The sequence below is a fragment of the Balaenoptera ricei genome, chromosome 3 (genome assembly GCF_028023285.1).
Source record: "Balaenoptera ricei isolate mBalRic1 chromosome 3, mBalRic1.hap2, whole genome shotgun sequence".
NCBI lineage: Eukaryota > Metazoa > Chordata > Mammalia > Artiodactyla > Balaenopteridae > Balaenoptera > Balaenoptera ricei.
The window spans coordinates 29260824-29283188 of record NC_082641.1 but is presented as its reverse complement, the minus strand read 5'-3'; the positions used below and the strand labels follow the sequence as shown (position 1 = coordinate 29283188).

At 46.1% G+C, this 22365-nt stretch overlaps 1 protein-coding gene across 9 annotated transcripts in view; it reads right to left on the bottom strand.

The window, feature by feature from the left end:
• Positions 1-22365, bottom strand: part of RAI14 (retinoic acid induced 14) — a 150314-nt gene that overhangs the window by 42700 nt on the left and 85249 nt on the right. For all 9 annotated transcript variants that reach the window (XM_059916199.1, XM_059916200.1, XM_059916201.1 and 6 more), the window contains one exon: positions 11543-11673. In XM_059916199.1, coding sequence (XP_059772182.1) covers positions 11543-11673 — 131 coding nt within the window. The remainder of the gene's footprint in view (positions 1-11542; positions 11674-22365) is intronic.

Genomic DNA, 22365 nt, shown 5'->3' with positions numbered 1-22365 from the left:
TAATAATAGCAGCTTATCTGTTGAAATACAGTGCACTAGTCACGTTTAAACTCATTACATCCCCCAACCACCCTTGGGAGGGGTAATTATCGTCATCCCCATTTTACAGAGGAGGAAACTGAGACACAGAGGCGTCCAGTAAGCTTGCCCAAAGTCCCAGAACCAGTAAGTAGGGGAGCCTGGATTTGACTTCAGCATTCTGCCTGCAGAGTTGGCCCTTCAACACCATGCTGAGAAACTGCACTATTTGTTAGATCACTCTGCAAATTGTGAAACACCACATAATATAACTTACTAGCTGTACCGCTCTTTAAGAAACAAAGTTTAAACTAAAAAAAAACGAAGTATTTGGCCAAAAAGCAAACACAGGCTTCTCATTGGGGCTGATTAGGGTCGCCAGTGGTCTCAAATGGAAAGGAGTGTAAGCCAAGCGCTGCAGCAAACAGAGCCTGCAACAGAGGCTTACGTTTCCTACAAAACTGCTCAGCATGTTGTACAAGCCTTCAATGCCTCGGGACAAGGCCGGGATGTTTCTCAAGGCCCTTAACCCGAAGGGGATTTGAACTATTACTATTTAAAAGCCCGTGACTGATGGCTGGGAAAGTTCCTTCCATCTTTCAGAGTAACAACAAACACAGTTCTTCTGGTTTCTGATTGCCAGCTGAAGCACATACTTGGAGGAAACACAAACTCACAAGGCTACTTTCAGAAGACTTGGATTTTTTAGGCGTATTCATTCACAGAAGATTTCACTCAAACCAAACTCTTTCTTGCGCCCTTTACGAGCACCCCAGCTCCCGATACCAAAAGAGCTGGCCAGCCGAGTGAGGTCAGGAACGCAACAGGCTGGCCACCACCAGCGACTCTCCAGTCCCGTCCACTGGCTCGGCAACCGATTTTACACTCCCCAAGTCAATCAAGCCACAAAGAAACGCCCATACACCAAACCCTACCAGCACGAGACACACCCAGAATCCCAGCGTGTTAGAAGGTTCCAGAAGGATAAACTGGCCCAACATCCTCACTTCACAGATGAAGACACTGAGGCTCAGAGAGGTTAGGAAATGTGCAAAAGATCAGGACTTGAGTTCACTGCCCTGACTCTAAGAGCAGTTCCTCCCTGCGAAACCCACATCGTCCTTCTTTCCTTTTAAAGCCCTTTATTTTCAAGAGGGATCACCATGGTTGGTGAGACTCAGAAATACTTCGCGGTAATAACCAACTTTTCATAATCCCTTGAGAGCTTCAGCGTTTCCCAAATACCTATAATCGCCTATACTTTAGTTGCATGGCTTTTGTAAGACAACTTTCTGGAGGGGGAAAAAATGATATTAAATCATATAAAAATGAATCAGAGAAATGAAGTATTTGGAATTAGGATTTAATCCAAAATCCTTCGTGTGGCCCACCAGGTTCTATATAAGGAGGTCCTGGCTCCCACTGTGATCTCACCTTCTAGCTCTTTCCCTGTTCGCTGAGGGCACATCAAGTACCCTCCCACCTCAGAGCATTCGCCTTGCTGTTCCCTCCACCAGGACAGCAGTTCTAGGAAAGAGCAGGCTTGGCACCTCATTCCAATTCAGGAATCTGCTCAAATGAAGATGTCTACTCGGAGAGGCCTTTCTTGCCCAGGTTTATTCAAAGTGGCCCCTGGCTGCTGCTTTTTCTTCAATGCACCTGATATTACATTAAAGAGACATGTGGTTCTTGTCTGAGTGTCCCGTTAGACTATACCTTCCATACGTTCCATGAGGGCAGAGATTCTGTCTTGCCTATTGCAATTTTCCTGGCACAGAGAAGTGATTTGGGGTTGGGGGGCGGGGGTGGAGAATGCAAGTCTTCAGTTTTGAATTGGCTTTTCCATCTGAAGTTTCTATTTTGCATTTCCTTAAACCAAGGCATACCCATAAACTGGCATGACCATGTTTTCTTCAGGTTGTACTATAAGTTCTTGAGAGAGAGGCTGTGTCCTTTATGTCGTTATTACAAGCTTTATTTTGCTTCCCAACATCAAGTCATATGGTGGTTTTCAAAGTGTGGCCCTTGGGCCAGCAGCATCAGTGTCACTGGAAGCTTGTTAGAAATGCAGATTCTGACCATCCTGCCCAGACACAGGGCAGGGGCCCAGCAATCTGTGTTTTAACAAGCCCCCTAGGTGATTCTCATACATGTCCCATTTTTAGGACCACTGGCATAGGAGGCAGAAGCGTGAAGTAAAAGTCAGTATTCTTTGGTTTTGGTCTCAGTTCTGCCATCCCCAAGTATGGAACGCTAAAGTCGCTCACATTCACTGGCCTCAGTTTATTCATCTGGTCCACATGACCACTGAAGCCTTTTTCAGCTCCAAAGTCTATGATTCCAACCCAGCCTACCAATTGTTTCCTGGCACTTACTTGCTGCAACATCTAAATTCTAATGAGGTCACTGAGCTCAAAAGAGGCTTAGCACACACCTGAGTATTTCAGCGGGACAAACCTTAATCCTAAAAGACCTGGATTCCCATTTCAGATTATAATCCGAGGGTAAGGAAGGCATCACTGTCTAATAGCTTATAGTCAAAAACGCGTTGAAAAACGAATTATACTCTACTAGTAGGGATCAACCCTATGGGCCTAAGAGAAATCGCCCCTGGCAGAGAAGTAATAGGGCTGCCAGGCTTTCAGCTATTTCAAAGGCAGCTGCAACAGGGACTTTGATCACTGCCTCTATTAGAAACTGAGGTGGCAGGCAGTTTGAGAAATGGGAACACTGGTGGCCTTCTCCTGCTAAACGTTTCAGATAGATATAATAAATGGTGACTAGCATAAAAGAAATAAAGGCTGTAAAAATAGGATTACTGTCCCTAAGTGCCCACGATGTGCTAATGGAATCAGCCATGCTTCTGGGGACAGAGGTCTCCTGGGGACAGGAGGAGGAGAGGCTGAGATGAAAGATCACATACTCCGAGCTAAGAAACCCTGTGACACTTAAGCTGAGAGTTAGCTCTTTTTCTTCGGGATTGTTTGGTTTCACAAATGCAGTAGGAAAACAGCACTTGGGCAGTATGAAATCTCTTTAGGGCAAATGATTTGTCTCTTGTGCTCATGATAGACCCCCAGACTCTACCACCCAGAATGGGTGATTTGTACCAATTTCCAAACCTTTCTGACCCACACGTTCCTCTTCACAAATTACTCCAGGGTAACTGAGAGCATCAGATGAGAAATACCTGAGGGAAACTGACATGGTCTTTAAAATGGGTGAAAGAATCAACTATCTGTTGAATGAATGACACATATGAAAGCCCCTAGCCCAGTGTTGGGCACTTAATATTAACACGATTAATAACAATTCCTTTCTTATTAATTGGGTAAGATTGGGCTCTAACCCCGGTAGTCTAATAACAGGGATAAGATAAGTACATAGGTAACCGAGACCCATCAAATCCTAGGTGTTTTAAGAGAGGCAGTGGTTGAGATCGAGCTCACCCCCTTTGGAATTTAGAAAAGGCTTCATTGAAAGAGACGGCACACTGGACCTCGAACGACTCGGCAGCATGGCGGGGCGGCGGCGGCGTTTCGGAAGGCGTGAATTTCAGGGAAGCAGGAGTATTTCTAAAGGACAGGCACGTGTCGAGTGATTTCATGCGCCTCCACCCTTGAACTGTCTGGTGGCTGCCAGCGTGAGAACCTCCCGCCCCAGGTGCCCCCTCCTCTCGCGGGGTTAGGCTGAGCGGAGGTCACTGCCTGCTTGTGCGGCCGGCCACCCGCCCCTGCTCCGCCCCCTAACACAGCCGACTCGGGTTTCCCAGGCTCTCCTGACCTCCGCATGCAGGGGCAGGTCCGGGCCGGCGGAGGGCACGGAAAAGCCAGATTGCTGCAACCCCGGGCAACAATGAGCCAACTGAGTGTTTAAAATCCATCCTTCTCAATATACTTAAGCCTGCTTTGCAAACAGTTTTAAAATGAAAAATCCTGTCATCCCTCCAATATTTTAATCAGTGCCGTTCTTAATCCCCAAATCTATTCTCATCAATTTGCACCACTTCCCTGGTTACAAGTCTTCCTTCCAAAGCACAGTTTTGCAACATGATCTGTTCAGCTTTAACCTACAACACCATTTCCCTTTAAAACCCTTGTGAATTAGTTTAACATAATTTACTTTATGCCAGAATTTACCTTTCATTTAAATTTTATTCTGTGCACAAGCATTATATATACATATATATATGTGTGTGTATGCTAGAAAAAATTCCACCTGGGCTCCGTGGGCCTTCCTCAGTCTACCTGTAACCTATCATGGGGAAAACCTGTTGAGAAGCCTTGGGCTAAGAAGCCTGGGGTCTCACTGCGGAGTGTCCAGCGCTGTGGTTCTCAGTTTGGACTGACCATTCAACTAACCTGGGTGCTTTAAACAACCCCACGCCCAGACTGCACCCCACACCAATTACATAGGTATCTTAGAGGGTGACACCCAGCACAGCACTTTTCAAAGCTGTCCAGGTGCTTCTAATGGGAGTTGAGAACCACTGATCTAGTGTCAAGTGGGTCCCTGACCTTGAACTGCTATGATAACTCTGGAGGAAGGGAAGGAAACAGTGAGCACGGTGTTGTTTCTCCTTTTCAACTTGGGATGGCCTCCACCACGCTGTTACCAGCACCCACACTGTCCTCCACTTCCTCTGTCCCCACCCACACCCTCCCAATCCATTCTCTCAGGCCCACCTTGCATCACACCTCACACCTCAGGCAGGAAGCATTCCTTCGCTACTCCTGCGTCTCACCACCTCGAACCCCTTACAAGTTAGTATTTTATGATTCAGCACTTAATTATTCTCCAGTATATCCACTGGTCTTGTCTTCTCGGGCAGATGCTCTGCATCTTGTGGGCAAGGACCACATTTTCTCCTTCTTTTGTACGTGCTTACGATAGAGTTTGGAGCATTTTAGACAACAGAGTTTGGAACATTTTAGTACCTCCCAACTAGAAGCAAACATCTGGGCACATTTGCAAGACAGGAACAGACGTTATGTCGCCTTCGAAAATCTACTTGACCAAAAGCAGAGCAGATATGCCATATAGAAATTATAGCGTTCAGTTCATCCCTCTGCCAAACATTGACAAGATTTAGACAAGACACAGGGTAATTTTGCCTGGAAGGTCATTTTGCTGGGAAGGAGGCCGCAATGACACATAAAATATACAGCAGTTTTAGGTAAATGAATTTGGCAGCTGTGTGGGAAGAACCAGAGGAAGGCGACCAGGTGGTATGACTTGATTTCCAAGACTGAACGGAGAAAACCCCGTATCCATCCCTATTCTGAGAAAACAGGAAGAGTCAAAAGTACAACAATTCACCCGCCAGAGAAGCCCCTTCTTGTCCTGACTTGCAGAATTCAAGGACGGCCTCTCCTATTTCACATGTAAGCTCCACAGCGCCATCGAAAAATACTAGCACAAGTTCTTGTTTTCAAAGCCAAAAAGATCAGGTTTCCGAAACGCGGGCTCTGGATACAGACAACATACATATATATGTATATATTTATCTCTATACACACATGGCTGGGTGGTATTTCTTCAAATACTACAGTCCCAGCAGTGATTTTATTTAGTCTGGTTGTTCCTAAAACAAACACACATAACTTTAATGAAATGCACATCCAAATGTAGGGGAAACCATCTTGAAACAATTAGACTGCTCTACGGTGAGAGGTTCTAGGGCAATGGCAGTCTCCCCCTTCCTCACCTCCACGGTGGAAAGAGAATGGAGGGGCCGCAGGAAGCCAAGCCTGATTCCACAAGCACAGCCTGCAGCCGTGGCTCTCTGCCCTGCTCTATTTTGTTCTCTCCTGACCCCAGACACCACCCTGCTTTTACTCTTTGCAAAGTGAATTCCAGTCATTCAACTGCTTTCACTTTTTTTTTTCTTTTAACCCCTCTTTGATCAGTTTTAGAGGGAGAAAATTTTCAGACAAGGTTTCTTATCTCTCCCTAAAGGAAATATTCCAGCAAGAACTGAAAACTCTGAAGAATTACCAAACCACCCATCTGGTTATTGACCTTGGGTTATGGAGGCTTCTGGAGAACGTCTGCCGAGATGGCTGCCTCATTCTTGGGACTTTCTGGGTCGTCCGGTTCTCTAGGTAGGGAAAGCTGAGTATTTCTCTACTGAAAGTTCACTGGAAGCTGGGAGAGACAAGTGTCACGTTGTGACGTTCACCAGGATAGCTTTTTGCCTCTTGAACCCCCAAGTTAACTCATCCCTAATAACTTTACCCGTGAGACAGTACCAGCAGAAAGAGAGTGTTTTAACTCCATTAGAACCATGCTGAAAAGTTCACATCCACAAACACCAGCCAAATGCCTCCTCTATGCCTGGAACAGTGGGAGAGACCAACACAACCACTAAAATCATACGATCCCTGTCCTCAGGGAGCTTCTGTGTTGTAAGGAAGCGGTCCCCAACCTTTCTGGCAGCAGGGACCGGTCTCATGGAAGACAATTGTTCCACAGGACAGGGTGTGGGGATGGTCAGGCGGTAACGCGAGCGACGGGGAGCAGATGAAGCGTCGCTGGCTGGCCCGCCGCTCACCTCTTGCTATGCGGTCCGGTTCCTAACAGGTCCACGGAGCGCTACTGGTCCTCGGCCCGGGGGTCCTCTGCTGGGGACCCCTGCTGCAAGGGATTCAAGTCGTTCAGAAAACACAGATCTTATTTAAGCTATAGAGACTTTTCTGGTGTTGTAGCAACATCAAGTTCTAAAGCAAGATTCTAGTATTTCAAAGAGAAGAAGAATCAAAAAAAAAAAAAAAGGACTGAGAATATCAGGGAGGAAGGCATTCTGGACCAGAGAACCTGGGACAAACACCTTGATGGTCTTATAGGAGGGGAGGGCAGGGGGCAGACAGCGCCACCTCCAGCAGAAGGAATGTGTGAGAAAACAGTTAGCTAAGTAAGGGCAGGGCCACTGGGAGGCCCTTGAAAGCCAAAATCAGGACTCTAGGCTGTCAGGCAATAGGAAAACATGGTGCATCACTGAGCAAGTTGACAAAACGGGTTATCACAAAAGCTAGCTAGAAGATAGGCCTCCAAATTAATTGTGATACGGAGGTGTATATAAATCAAAGGGTAAACCCTAATGAGCAGTCAGAGAATGAGGCCAAGTCCTGCCAAGGACCTAACTTTAGGTGTGTGATTTAGTCTTCCCCTTCGGAGACAAATGCAATACATTACACACACGTCCGTCCACCGACGAATGCTGGCCCTGCGAGCTCCGTGGGGCTGGTGAAGCCAAGACCTCTGGCAGGAGGGACACACTGCATTGGCCCGCCATGAATTCAGAGCTGCTCCTAGGAGGTTCCCAGTTCACCTGCTACCAAACCAAATGCCCGTGGGAAAGAACAGGAGCAAGAACTGCAAAGTCTCCGCAGCTTGAGGGAGACACGTGTACACTCGGGCAGGAATGCACAGGTCGGACTAACCCAAATCCAGAAGCGCAGACTTCCAAGGTGAGAAGCCTGAAGCCAAGGGAACAACGCTGCTTGGGGCTCACAACAGCACGCTTGGCCGTGCAGAGTGACGAGGTACAAAAGGGACAGGAGAGGGCTTCCCTGGTGGTGCAGTGGTTGAGAATCTGCCTGCCAATGCAGGGGACACGGGTTCGAGCCCTGGTCTGGGAAGATCCCACGTGCTGCGGAGCAACTGGGCCCGTGAGCCACAATTACTGAGCCTGTGCATCTGGAGCCTGTGCTCCGCAACAAGAGAGGCCACGACAGTGAGAGGCCCGCGCACCGCGATGAAGAGTGGCCCCTGCTTGCCGCAACTAGAGAAGGCCCTCACACAGAAATGAAGACCCAACACAGCCAAATAATAATAATAATAATAATAAATAAATAAAATTTATTTAAAAAAAAAAAGGGACAGGAGAGATGGTTTCCAACGCCACAGCACACCCCTCCTTCTCAATACTAGGGCCATTAGATGTGAATGAAAATATGAAGCCAGATAGATTTAATTCCATGGTGCCTTTGAAAATTAAATTCTCATAGTTATCAGTTAATAACTTTAATCATCAAAAGGAATAGCCCAAGCAGAAAAGTTAAACATTAGCAGATGATGACTTATGGAAAATCTTGCACAGAAAAATTAATTACCTCCTCTCTTCCTTTTCCACAGAGTTCCTCTAGTTTTCTACCTAAGTGTCACTGAAGGGAAAGATGGTGGCTTGTAAGTGCAAAGGTAGAGATGTTAGAACTGGTTCTAGGGTTAATTCAGGGAGAGATGTATCATGTGGGCCTCAGTTTTATCATCTTCCAAATGGAGGTGGTGATTTTTTATAACTGCTGTGTGCATTTCTACAGTTGAAAAAAAATAGAATAAACTACCGATTCATGCTACAATGAGGATGAAACTTGAAAACATTATGCTAAGTGAAAGAAGCCAGAGACAAAGGGCCCCGTATGCATAGTATGATTCCGTTTATGTGCAATATCCAGAATAGGCAAATTCATAAAGACAGAAAGCGGATTAGTGGTTGCCAGGGAGAGCGGGAGGGGAAGTTGAGGACTGTCGCTGTTTAATGGGTATGGGTTTCCTCCTGGGGTGATGAAAAGTTTCTGGAACTAGATGATGATGGTTGTACAACATTATGAAGGTACTTAATGTCACTGAACTGTATACTTTAAAATGGTTAAAATGGTAAATTTTATGATGTGTATATTTTACAATTAAAAAAGAGAGAGAGGGGCTTCCCTGGTGGTGCAGTGGTTGAGAGTCTGCCTGCCAGTGCAGGGCACACGGGTTCGGGCCCTGGTCTGGGAGGATCCCACATGCCGCGGAGCAACTGGGCCCGTGAGCCACAACTACTGAGCCTGCGCGTCTGGAGCCTGTGCTCCACAACAAGAGAGGCCGTGACGGTGAGAGGCCTGCGCACCGCGATGAGGAGTGGCCCCCGCTTGCCGCAACTGGAGAAAGCCCTCGCACAGAAACGAAGACCCAACACAGCCATAAATTAATTAATTAAAAAAAAAAAAGAGAGAGAGAATAGAAAATAACAGTCTGGCCATCTATTCTATACATAATAAATGTCTTATTAACAAAAGACACAAATTGATCAAGGTGATCACAATTGTGGCGAAACTACTCATCTAAATTTTTTATCTTTTTTTAGTGAGTACTGTCTTGGACAAAACTATCACCAGCAGTTCCCTCCGCTTTCTCTCAGATGGCTACAAAGCTCCGTTTTGTGCAGACACCTGCAGAGCCAGCCTGGGAGGAGGACGAGGAGCCAGGGAAGCTGTATAGTGGTACGAAGAGTAATACAAAAGCACCATGCCTACAGCCAAAAGCCTCAGGACAGGCTTAGGAGTGTGGCCTCTGCCACTGTAGCTCAGAGAGCACGCACTCCAAATGTGGCATCACAGGAAAAGGTTAACTGACTCATCCAACAAATATTTACTGAATATCTACCACAAACCGAGCTGCTGGCTAGATGATATAATTACAGCAGTGAACTACAAGGTCACAGTCCCTTCTAACAAGGAAATTACAATCTAGAGTGCAAGACAGATAAGAACCAAAAGTTACATAAGGCCGAGCAGGCAGCTGATGCAACAAAATATTAGCCAACACCCAAAGCCCACCTACTACTGGGCATCCTAACGAGTCAGAGCTCCCGGGGATATGGCCCTGTCCCCACACCTGAGACAGGCCAAGGAGGAAGTCAAACTGAGGCTGTGAGGTGGAGCTCACCCTGGGGTGACTGGAACAGAGGACAAGCCCAGCTCCTGGAAGACCAGACTCCGACCTGCGTGAGAATGTGTCCCTCTTCTCCTTGTGTACCAACTAGCCTGGTCTCTACACAAAGCTCAGCCCCTTAAGCTCTCTTGCGGCTCCCAAAACAACAGGGTCGGTGTCTACACTACGGGATCCACTGGGTGCTGGGAAGAGGGTTAACTGGCAAAGTATGCTAAAATGTGACAATTTTCTCCTGACAATTTGCCAGTCATGCCTGATACTTATCCTTCAATCTAGAGTCAATCTAGTTTCCAGAGAATGGTTCTCTCTGGTTGAACCTACATGGGATACTTTAAAAAATATTGATTCCTGGGCCTCTCCCTAGACCAAATGACTCAGAACATCTGGGGTGGGCATGGCATCAACATGTTTTAAAAGCACCCCAGGAGAATCTAATGCAGGAGCTGCCAGGATTGAGAACCACTCATCTAGGACAAGAAAGGAAGGGAGCTGGCTTTATCAAGTGTCTACCGTGGGCTGGGCACTGTGCAGCTCTTTACATACGGTGTCTATGGCTGTGGTGCCCCTTCCTCAACGTCTTGGAAGTGTTCTGGCCACAAGCATTACGGCCCCTAGGAGAGGCACTCAACCTTGGGAGGGACAGGAGATCAGGAATAGATGCCCCAGTTTCCTTACCCCTCGGGTGGGATAACTCCGAGGCATACTTTAAGCCTGGGGTAAGCAAACCAGTTAATATGTCAGGCTTTGTGGGCCATACCGTCCTCGTCTTACCACTCGAATCTGCCTTTGCGGTGCAGAAGCAGCCTCTGCAGCCGCGGACAAGGCTGAATGAATGGGTGTGGCTGCATTCTAATAAAACTTGATTTACAAAGACAGGGGGCCACAGTGGGCCACACCCTGCTCTAAATCTAAACAGATTCCCAGAGGTCCTTAGTGGGAATGAGTCTCAGTTGCCCAGAGCAGTATCGTGTCAATAACATGCTATAGAGGCTTCATTCCCTTACTGTGCACTTCCTGGGATCACAGGCTATAAAAACCACTTACACTCAAATCCTCACCTCACAGCCTGCTTCTGGGGGCACCCAACCAAAGTCAGTATCTTGTTTTATTCTCATAACTGCCCTAGCGGTTGAATACTGTCATCTCCACTGTACAATGAAGAAACTGAAACTCAAGGACTACACAACTCCTAAGTGATAAGAGTCCAGATGAGAAGTCTAAAGATCTCTCTACAGTACGACCAGAGTAAGGATGGATACAAACAAACAAACAAGCAAACACACACACACACACTCACACAAATACTTAAATATATAGTTTTAATTATGGTGGACAAAAGTACCACATATGGCAAATCATAAAGCAAAATTCATACAGAATTACAGGTCTATGTGAAGGAAGGGGTTTTATAAGAAATAATACTATAAATAATAAGATTTGAGGGTTATGAAAAAAATTACTTTCTCTTTTACGCTGTTTCTAATCTGGGGCAGAACTCTTTTCCCACCTATCAGTTAACTGGCTGCAAGCCTGGTGCTATGTCTTCTCTGGCAAAATCTCCGGTCATACCTGGGAGCAAATGTAGCCATTCAAGGTAAAACTCAAATATGTAATTTGGAGCTTGAAGAGAAAGGAACTGTATCAAAATATCCTCTTATACATTTTAACATGCGGGGTGCGGTGGTGGCAGTAATTTCACAAAGTCCCCATAGATGCACTGGCAAAGTCCCCCCAGGGACCCCGGGAATTCCAGAGAACAGGTTGAGAACCCAGAGGCGGCCGTCAGAAGCCAGTCTCTTTAGCTTACGCGGTCTTGCCCTCGCTGTCATGTTTGGTGGCGCTGGCCCCCTTCTTGCCCAGCAGCGAGGCCACCTTCTCCGCATCTCCGTTCTCCACGGCCTGCAGCAGCCGGTCATCATTCTTGTTCCACTCGTTGGTCTGTGGAGCAAAGGGGAGACGCAGAGCCAGTGATTAATAGCGGCCATGGCCACGCAGCCGGCGGGACCTTGGTCCTCCCCACTCGCCAAGCCTCCCATCGCTCAAATCAGAACCTGCCCCCAAATGCATGACTTTAAAAATACCTTTCCCTTCACCATGGAGACACCCAAAAAGGCCGGTTTCCCAAAAGAAAACATCCACAATTCAATGAAAGAGCAGCCAGTCACCAAACTCTGAAAGAAAAGCAACTTCTTTCAACTGAAATGGGGAAGATGAAGCAACTTAAAAAGACCAAGAGGCCAGTTTACACATTAGCTTATTTCCAGCTAAACTTGACAGCTGGCGCCGCAGAACACTGACCTTGGACCTGGTCAGCAGTTCACTGGGCTCCTGATGTTACAGGGCCAAGCAGCCAAGGTTACCTGGGGATTTACACATGCAATTCTCCATCTGTTTTTGTTGTTCCTCCTTCTGGCCTGTTTACTGGACTTGGAATTTTGAGTTGTATGCTGATTTTAAGTAGTTGTCTAGGCTTCTGACTCAACAGAGTATCACCAGAAACAAAACTTCCTCCTGAACAAGCTATTACACATCAAATAGCTCTGAGCAAAGTGTCCGCCATCATGGACCCTCAGCCCCAAGAGAATAATTCTGCAAACCGCAGTAACAATAAAGCTTTCAGCTGCACAAAAACTAGTTTCTACTCTTAGAAGGGAAAGAAGATAATACAAGAGCAAAAAGAGCCTTGAATACTAAGAATTGTCCAACGTGAAAGGGCAGCAGTGAGCCACTGAAGATTTTAGAGCAGAGGAGAGAATAAACTCGGTGATGGAAGAAGAGTCAATGGGAGGTATGTGAAGCATGGGGAGTTCATCGAGGGGGAGGAGATCCTGGGACACATCAAAGCCCCTGGGAAACTTTGCAGGCTCAGCCTGCCCTCCAGACACAGCCCCACCCCAGCCCTTGCTAAGCCTACTTTCTGGCCTCTCCAGCTGTGGACACCACCACCCTGAAAGAGAATCTTCTTCCCTCCCCAACGCTTTCTATAGACAGGTCTCTAGGGCTGGCTGCTTCCCTGTGACCCCAAAATAAGAATCTCCAGGTAATTCATATTAAAGGCTTTGCCACGGACCACCTCCAGGAAGATGCAAGGAGACTCTGGAGATTTAAAAGCTAACGAGAGGGATTCTTTTAAAGGACCACAGTCTTCTATGGGCCAGAAGTGTGTTCACATCTCTCTGTACACATGGAACTGGGAAACCCAATAGGACTGTGCCCTCTCATAGAGCAAGGGTGAGGCCACCAGATGTCCCCAGCACCCCTCCAACCCTAGCCTAGAGGCAGGGCTTTAGAGAAAGCCACAGGCCGTGGAGGAGTACAACAGGTATAACCCAGGGTTCAAGTCAGGAATTTGCTTCTCTGAGAGTCTCAGGGTGGGGTGTCTTCCATTTCTCAGGACTCCCGCCTTCCCGCATGAAGGAAGAAGTCCTCCTTCCTGCCATCACTGAGTGCAAGCACACAGCAAGCATGAGGTAGGTTTGAATGAAAATCACAAGTCTGTCCTCTAGGCTGCATGAAGTCCAGAACTCTAGATGGACACTTACATGCTATGGATCTTAAGTCACCTGGAAAAAAAACCTCTGCCTCAGTTTCCCAAAGCTTTGAACTGGATGACCACTGTGATTCCTCTAAAGCTTAAAAGGTTTAATCTATAAAATGTCCCGCACCAAACAGTGCTAGGAATGATTCTAGAACAGTACTGCCTGTGATAATGGAAATGTTCTATATCTGTACTGTCCAAAACTGTAGCCACTCGGCCAGTGATTCTCAACCAGGGGTGACTTTGCCCCTCCAGGGACATTTAGCAATCTCAACAGACAGTTTTGACAGTCATGACTAGAGAATGCTCCTGGCATCCAGTAGGTAGAGCCTGGGGTGCTGCTAAACACCCTACAATGCATGGGATGACTCCCTCCCCCCAACCAAGAATTATCTGGCCCCAAACGCCAGTCTCGAATTAGCCACATGTGGCTATTGAGCACTGGAAATGTGGCCAATGCGACTGAGGAACTGAATTTTTAATTTTAATTTTCAACTTCAAGTGCCAGTACCTAGGGGCTATCATATAGAACAGCACAGCTTCACATGAAGGCTCTCTAAATATTGTTTAACAAAGAAAGAATGTGTCTGGGCCAAATCATCCCCAATTCTCCTACAACAATCAATTTACTCACAAAGAAGACATTAGGTTTTCTCTTCAATTACAAATCAGGCTTCCTATTGAAGGGGAATGGAACAAACATACTGCCCAAGGCACAAGCATTTGTTAGTGGAATAGCAAGCTTTACTTAACAACAAAATGTAGCAAACACCACGAAACAGATCTGCTTATTTCCCCCCCACTGCATTTTACTAGCCACAACAAAACAAAAAAAGTTTACTGAAGCACATTTCAGACCAGTTATTCCTACCTACATTATCCCAAATGCTGCATTATTACTAGTGTTGTCTTTTAAAATCCTTCCTTAATTTAAACTGACCAAATTAAAACTGGATTGGGCAGATCAAAAGGATATTAAATCTCAGAGGACGTGATTGAAAGTACCTAAGCAAAGAAAGGCCACATGATAGGATTTTCCTTCTCAGTGCCGCTAAGGCACTCAACTCTTGGGCAGAGAAAAATCTGATTGCAGGGGGTCCCTAAAATTAGTTACACGTGGATCTGTTACCGGACAAAAGTTCGTGTGCCCAACGCACAGTGAGGCCAAACAAACCGAAATGTCGGGAGTTTGGAGCAGAGAAAGGTTTATTGCAGGGCCATGCAAGAAGAAAGGGTGGCTCGTGCCCCCCAAAACTCCGGACGCCCTGAAGGGTTTCAGCAAAGCATTTTTAAAGGCCAGGGGCGTCCCAGGGTATGTGATCAGCTCGGGCACAATTCTCTGATTGGTTGATGGGCGGCTTAGGCACCAGAAGGTCTGGGGGCTATGTGCTCAAGATCATCCAGTAGTTTTTCCATTTGATGGTGGTTTCTTAGCATCTGAAAAGCCCGGGAAATGTGTAGGAGATACCATTATCTGAGTACTTCAGAGAGGAGCTACAGCAGAGGATACGGGAGAGGGGTCTGTGGCGGGAAGGGCCCAGGGTCCCGCTCAGTTACAAAGGTGCTGGGAGCGTGGGTTTGCAGGACAGGGCACGGAAGCCTGGAGCTCCCACACGCATGCACACACCCACCCCATACTTTGCCCTAGGCGTTTCTTCCATTTGGCTGCTCCTGAATGGTATCCTTTATAATAAACTTATAATAGTAAGGGAAGTGCCCTCCTGAGTTCTGTGAGCCTTTCAAGCAAGTTATCAAACCTGAGGAGGGCGGGACTTCCCTGGTGGTGCAACGACTAAGACTCCCAGCTCCCAATGCAAGGGCCCCAGGTTCGATTCCTGGTCCGGGAACTAGATCCCACATGCCACAACTAAGAGTCTGCATGCCTCAACTAAGGAGCCAGCGAGCCTGCCTGCCTACCTGCCACAACTAAGACCAGGTGCAACCAAATAAATAAAATAAATATTTAAAACAAACAAACAAACAAAAACCTGAGGAGGGGAGTTGTGGGACCCTTGGACTTTACAGCTGGTCAATGAGAAGCACGGTTGGCCCAGGACCTGAAACTGGCACCTGAAGTGGGAGCACTCTCATGGGACTGAGACCTTAACCTGTGGGGCCAGATGTTAACTCCAGGGCGTTAGGGTCAGAACTGAACAGCATCGCTGGACACCCACTTTGCCAGGGAAGTTGAAGAACTGGGGGTGTTGGTATGACGGAACGCTACACCCCCGCCCGCATCCGGGGCTGTAAGCAGACAGGTTAGGGGGTCCCCGGAGAAAGAGAACCAGGAATGGCTTTCCTGACATAAGAGAAGCCATTCTGGCCTAAGCCATTCTGTGATCTAAGCCTGGCCATAATGCTTGCCCTTGAACAGATCTCAGTAATTAATGATCCCAAGGGAACAAAGGAATTCGGAAACAAGGAAAAGGCAGTCAAACAATAGTGCAGTGATAAAGCAGAGTCTTAGTTCCTCCTCAAGGGATATACATAATAATGTATCTTTGAGTTCTGCAGGAACTAAGGCCCCTCCCTACCCAGGAGGAGGATGGAATGATGATGTTGACCCTCCCGACTTCAATCAACTAAAGCTTGGACTAGTTGACCTGTGCCCCAGTTCTAACGCTGAATTCGCCTCCGCTCAAGCCCCCTCATGAATATGCATGTATCCTTAGCATAAAACTTCCCCCACTTGGGCTTGCCTGGTGGCGCAGTGGTTGAGAAACTGCCTGCCAATGCAGGGAACACGGGTTCGAGCCCTGGTCTGGGAAGATCCCACGTGCCGCGGAGCAGCTGGGCCCGTGAGCCACAGTTACTGAGCCTGCGCGTCTGGAGCCTGTGCTCCGTCCGCAACAAGAGAGGCCGCGATAGTCAGAGGCCCGCGCACCGCGATGAAGAGTGGCCCCCGCTCGCCACAACTAGAGAAAGCCCTCGCACAGAAACGAAGACCCAACACAGCCATAAATAAATAAATAAACAAATACTTTAAAAAAAAAACCCCACTTTGCTGTTCGGGGGAGATGCTGCTTTGGGAGAGATCCCCGGGGTTCTCCTTACTGGCTGCAAGTAATCAATCCTTCCTTTTCCTGATCTTCGGCTTGGCTGTGTCTATTGGCTCGACATCCACCAAGAGGTGGATGCGGTTTTCGGGTAACAGTGTCAGAAATAGATCACAGGATAGATGAAGTGTGAAATTTTGCCATAACATTCCAAAGTAATTTACTCATACTCCGGAATCAAGGAAGGCTTCCGGAGACCTCCATCACATCAATACACCCCCTCCCCCTTACTGGCACTCCCTCCACAGGGCAGGCTCAGCTCTGCCTCCACACTGGGCTCCTGGTCCCCTTAGAACAGTGTTTTTAACCTCTTAGTGGATTAATCCAACATTAAAAAAAATAATAAAATAGAAAAAAAATTTTAAACATCAGATGCATAATATTTAATAAGGTTAAACGTTCTATGAAACTTGTAAGTGTGTCGTGGGTGGTGATATAAAATATATTTCTTACTGGGGAATCACAATAAAAAACGATGGATGCCACTGCTTCAGAATGCACTCATCCCGTCCGCCTCTGGAAAGGCTGCCTTCTAAAGCCCAGTGGACCCTGCAGGCTCTTTAAGCCTTTCCAGGTGACCTCTCCGGGCTTCTCGCCTGTCAGTCCCCGAGGGCCCGCCCACTCACCTCCACTGAAGCCCACAGTCTAGACTGGATGAAATATCGCGTCCCGGCTTTTGTGCGCCAGCTCAGCGGGTGCTCGTTTTGTCTCCTGGTCTCCAGCTCCCTCAAGGCACTGACAACAGCCTTTATTTCTTAGCCCCGTGGTGCCTAGTAAACGCTTAGTGTCTGATTTTAGTAGGACTTTCTTCCTCTTGATCAGCTTCAACCTCTGACTTGGCAAATATTTCTTTCTTCATTTCTGAAACTCTTTCATCCTTTTGCAAACAACTATTTATTTTAAAACAAGCTAAACAAATCCAGCTCCCTCAACTTTTCTACTCCATTAACTTTTCTAAGGCCACTTTTCCGAGATTTGAATCATAGGTACACTTTCTCCAAATCTCTTCCCAACCAAGGATCCACGCCTCATCAATCCATCAGGGTGAACCCAGTGTCCCCCAGTCAGGGGAACCGCATGTGAACTGGTTAAATACACAGACTCCCAGGTCCCATCCTGGAGAGATTCTGGCCCCAGCGATCTGGGGAGTAGGGTGGGGAGAGGGCCCTGGACTGACCCAGGTTCAACGACTGCTCTGATTTGGATTGCAAGTTTGGGGACAATGGGAACCCATGCTAAGCAGAGAATTTACTTGAAAGAATTTTCTTCCTCCACAAGGCGTTATTAAGGACAGGGATGGGAGAAGAGAATTCTTCTTCACTTTTTCCTTACGGAACTAGGTATTTTGTTTCCTACAAAAGCTTAATAAATATTAGGCTTTCTCTAGGAGTTGCATGTGCAACCTGTGTATAAGACATGTATGAAATGTCAATGAAAGCATTGTTCATAACAGGCAAAAATGACAAATAATCACACATCCAGTAACAGAACATGGATAAATAAATTACAATATAATCAAACAACGGAATATCACACAGCAGTGAAAATGAACACACCACAACTGCATGCAAGAACACGGATGAATATTTAAAACAATATTGGTGAAAGTAGCAAGACACAAAAGAACACAACAGTACGACTGCACCCATATAAAGATGAAAACGGAGAAAATGGATCCATATTGTTTAGGGATGCATATATAGATGATAAAACCATAAAGAAAAGAACAAAGTTACCATAAAAGTCAGGATATTGGTTGGGGTGGGTGTGTGTGGCATCTGATCAGGAAGGGACACCTGGGCGCATTCTAGAGTCCGGTTCAATTTCCTGACCTGGTTAGTGCCTGTACAGATGGTCACTTGTTAAAGTCTACGTTCTTGTTTTGTGCACTCTTCTCTATACGTGATTTATTTCACACAAATACACACTCTCACACACACACACACAGAATTTAGAAAGAAGTCTTGTGGTTCATTTTCTGGTCAAATCATCACCAGACCAAGTGCCTTTGGACAGTCTGCATTCTCACTTGCTGTCTCCTCGTCTCTAAAATAAAGGCCGCCTGCTGCCAGAATGTGGCTCTTAGGAGGCCTCACAAATCCCCTGGAGAATCTGATTAACGTATGGACTTTTCTCAGAATAATGCACAAACACACAAACGTTTGCATACAAAAGAGGGTTCTCCGGGGAATTCCCCGGTGGTCCAGTGGTCAGAGCTGGGTGTTTCTACTGCAGGGGGCCTGGGTTTGATCCCTGGTCGGGAAACCACGATCCCGCAAGCCTCGCACCTCGGCCAAAAGAAAGAAAAAAATGATTATTCAAAGAGGGTTCTCCAGCATAAACCCCTACCCCTAGGCCCATCTGTAAGCCTAAATTAAGAATTCCTGGCATAGAGAAAGAAAGAGGCTTCAGATTTTAAGTGCTTCTGAGTTGAAATTCCAGCACCACCACCTCGCATTTAGATGGTCTGGAGTAGGTTATCCACATTTAAGTCTCTATTTCCTTATCTGTAAAATGGGAGAAATCCTACCTACTTGCACATTACCCTGGGAATTAAATGCAATGTACATAAAGGGCCTGCCACATAATAGGTACCAAAAATATGGTGATTATGATTAGGCTTGAATTAGATGATCTGCACGGTTCCCTTTTTGGTTTATGCTCTGAGTCTTCCAAAATGTACAAATTAGGACGGATGGTCCACTACCCTTTCAGAGGCAGATAACGCCTTAACTTTGCAAATTTTCTACTATGCTTCTTAAGAATCACATTTTAAAGGGCTCTAGAGACAACACTCACAGACATGAAATTAACTATTTTAGTGACTATGGATCACTTCTCCAGGAGACTGTTTAAACAGACACTGTTTCAACAGAGCACATTGGGCCCCATTTGCAAGTTCAGGAAGCCATATGTTACGCTCTGGAGACATGTGTAATGTGTCAGCTGTGAAGGGCAGCATGTGGGAAAGGCAGACCTTACCTTCCATGTGGGCTCCAAACATTCCTGCTAATATATCACAAATGGGATTTTCAATGGCTGGTCGGTAAGTGTCCTATTCGTCAAATCGTTTCCAAATGACACTCTTAGTTAAGAGCTTTTCCTTGAAGTTTGGCCCTTTTGAAAGACTTGCCTGCCTCCTGCGAGGGTTGCAGAGACCCTGTCAACCACGTGATGAACGCTGGGGCTTTGGCAACTGGCAATGTCTGCCCTTGGCCAGACGTGGCATCACCTTCTTTTCTCTTGGTTTAATCACTGGGAACTGAAAAACCAGTGGAAACTCAGTGGTGGCAGACATCTGACTAGTGGGCAGGTTTGAGTTTTGGAATACACCAACCCAACCAAAATAATCCAGAGGCACAGAGAGATCCAGGAAGAGAAAGTTTCTTTGACTTCCTTTAGGAAAAATGCTAAAAACCCTACGGATCAAAAATTCACGTAGCTCCTGTTGGATGAAGCTTGAGCAGCCATCTGGAGGAGTCTATTTGAGAGATTATCTTTGGAAAGACTGCCTTTCTCTCTCTAGTTTACGGAGAGTAGACTGTTTTGCCAAAATAATCAGTTCGGCTAAAATGAACATTAGACAAAGTAGACAGTGTTTTCACCACTGGGAAGGTTTCAGATTCATACCATCCAGGAAAAAAAAAAAAAAAAGAGCACACACCTCCTATTTTAAGACAGAGGACAAGAAACTGGCAAGCTTCGGGCCAGATGATACTTTCCCCTGCTGACTCCACCAGCCAGTACTTATTAGATATCTACCTACTAGGTACAAAGTAACATTTGAAATTCTATAGATGTTAACATTCATGTATTTGTTCTTTCATTCATTCAAACTCAGTGCCTTTTACATGATTGGCATAGTCTTTACTGAATTTTCTATACAGTTGAGTCAAAACACAGCAATATGAGAAATATGCCAACAATACAAAACAAGACTCAGAGTGGTAAAAGGAGTGAAATGGGGAATCAGTCCAATTAAAGGGAGGGACGACTTTCAGCTGGGCAGGAAGGGAAGGCTTTTTGACTGGATGATGAACTAAGTCTTGGAATGAGTAATATTTAGGTTAATGGAAAGAAGACACAACAATTGAAAAATGTAAGATGTATTTAGAAAAGAGTGTAAATTGTGAGCTGATCCAAGTGAGGCCTTCCAAGACTGTCCTCTTTGGCATCCATGGAAAACCCAGGAAATTACCAATAGACTAGGACTTAAAAATCTGACCATTCTCCTGTCTTTAACAAGCCCAGAAGCTTCATATAATGTCAGTTACTTTCCATATAATGTCAGTTACTTCAGACCAAAACATAAGTTCATCTATAACGAGTTTGCCTCTCCCCACATTTTTATGTCAGATTATTCACACATGCAGGTTCCAGTGTCTCTGTGAACCACCCTGAAATCTGTCAGCGTCCCTTCAACAGACTGTGTTATGTGCTTCCACATAAATGCTGAATGCTGCGTCATGGACCTAACACATAATTATCAACACCTCCATCCAGAAACAGGCTAGTCCCTCTGCCCGACCCACTTCACAAACCACCCTACTCACTGCTGCCTGACCCCCACTCACCGCTAGTCACCTGGACCGGTCACTTCCCCGCCTAGGCTCTCCCGTGCTTCTCTTCCACGGCGTTTGGCACAGCTGTAATTACACAGTATTCCTAAAGTACCGGCCTGTCAACCTCTCACCGGACTGGGATTTCCAGGGCACGGCCAATGGCCAACATCTATCTTGTTCATCATAAAGCCTTGGCCCCTGGCCCACTGCCTGCCAGATGGTAGGGGCTCAATTCAGAGCTGTTCCTTCAACAGCTTTGTTCTCCTTCCTTCTACCTTGGGAGCCCGTACTGATTAATCTTCTCCATTGATGCCTTTGTCTCAGTTCACAAATGCATGTAAAGGCTCCATAATCCTATCCAATTCCTTCCTTTGACTACGTTAACCAGCTTAAAACATTATTCTGCACTTAAAACCATGTCACATCAGGTAAAAACCGTCTCAAGGGAACAGAGATGAATCTGGGAATAGGTCAAACCAACTTTACCCTTCAGGGAGAAAAATGGTTCCATCCAATTCAGTTGGGCTCAAGTACTTGTTTATTTTATATACATACATCAAACAGGGGGGTATGTGTGTATATACATATACATACACACATACATATACACACACACACACACACGCACACACAGTACCATGGAAAGTCCTAGGGATAAAAAGATGGATATGAAGTAATGTGGACACTGAAGAAGTTCATGTACTTCTGAGGACAGAAACACACCCAATAACTACTTACATCATCATCTGTCAGTGCTCAGCCAGCGTTGAGAACTGAGTCCTCCTGAAGCCCAGAGAGGATGCTATTACAACCAAAACCAGCTAAAATCGCATCGTTCTAGGAACTGTACTACAGTTCCTACTTAATATTACATAATTGCAATTACATTAATATTACAAAACTGTAACAACATAAGAATATAAATACAATTTCATATTAACAATAACCCTATGAAGCAGGTACCATCATGAGTTCGTATGACAGATGAGAAAACGGGCACTGAGATGTTAAGAAGCATGAAAAGCTACTCTTGGTTCTCTCAAGAGAAGAACGCGAAAGCAGTTCACTTTAAAGAAAATGAAGACACTTTTTAGGATGAGCAAGATTTAAGCGTATTTATAGACTGAGGCAAGCAAGGGGGTCAGTGGAGAAAGGAGGAGGGCAAAATATAAGGAGTGGGGGGAGGAAGTGAGGGTTCAACCCAGGCAGAAGGCTGATCTCTGTGAGTTAGAGACTAATTAACTCATGTTATGGCTCAGAGACAGAAAGGAGGAAGAGAAGGGTGAGCAGAGACTGTGGTAGAGAGGACATCAGTCTGTGTTTTATAGCTTCTGTTTTCTCGGGGAGACAGGAGGTAAAGTAGGCAGGGTCAGGGGTGGGCTAAGGAGCTCGAGAAATGTTCCCAGTAGCTAATGTTCCCAATAGCTCCCGGGGGAAATGAGAAAGGAAACCCACTTGGAATGAGTAAAGGGGT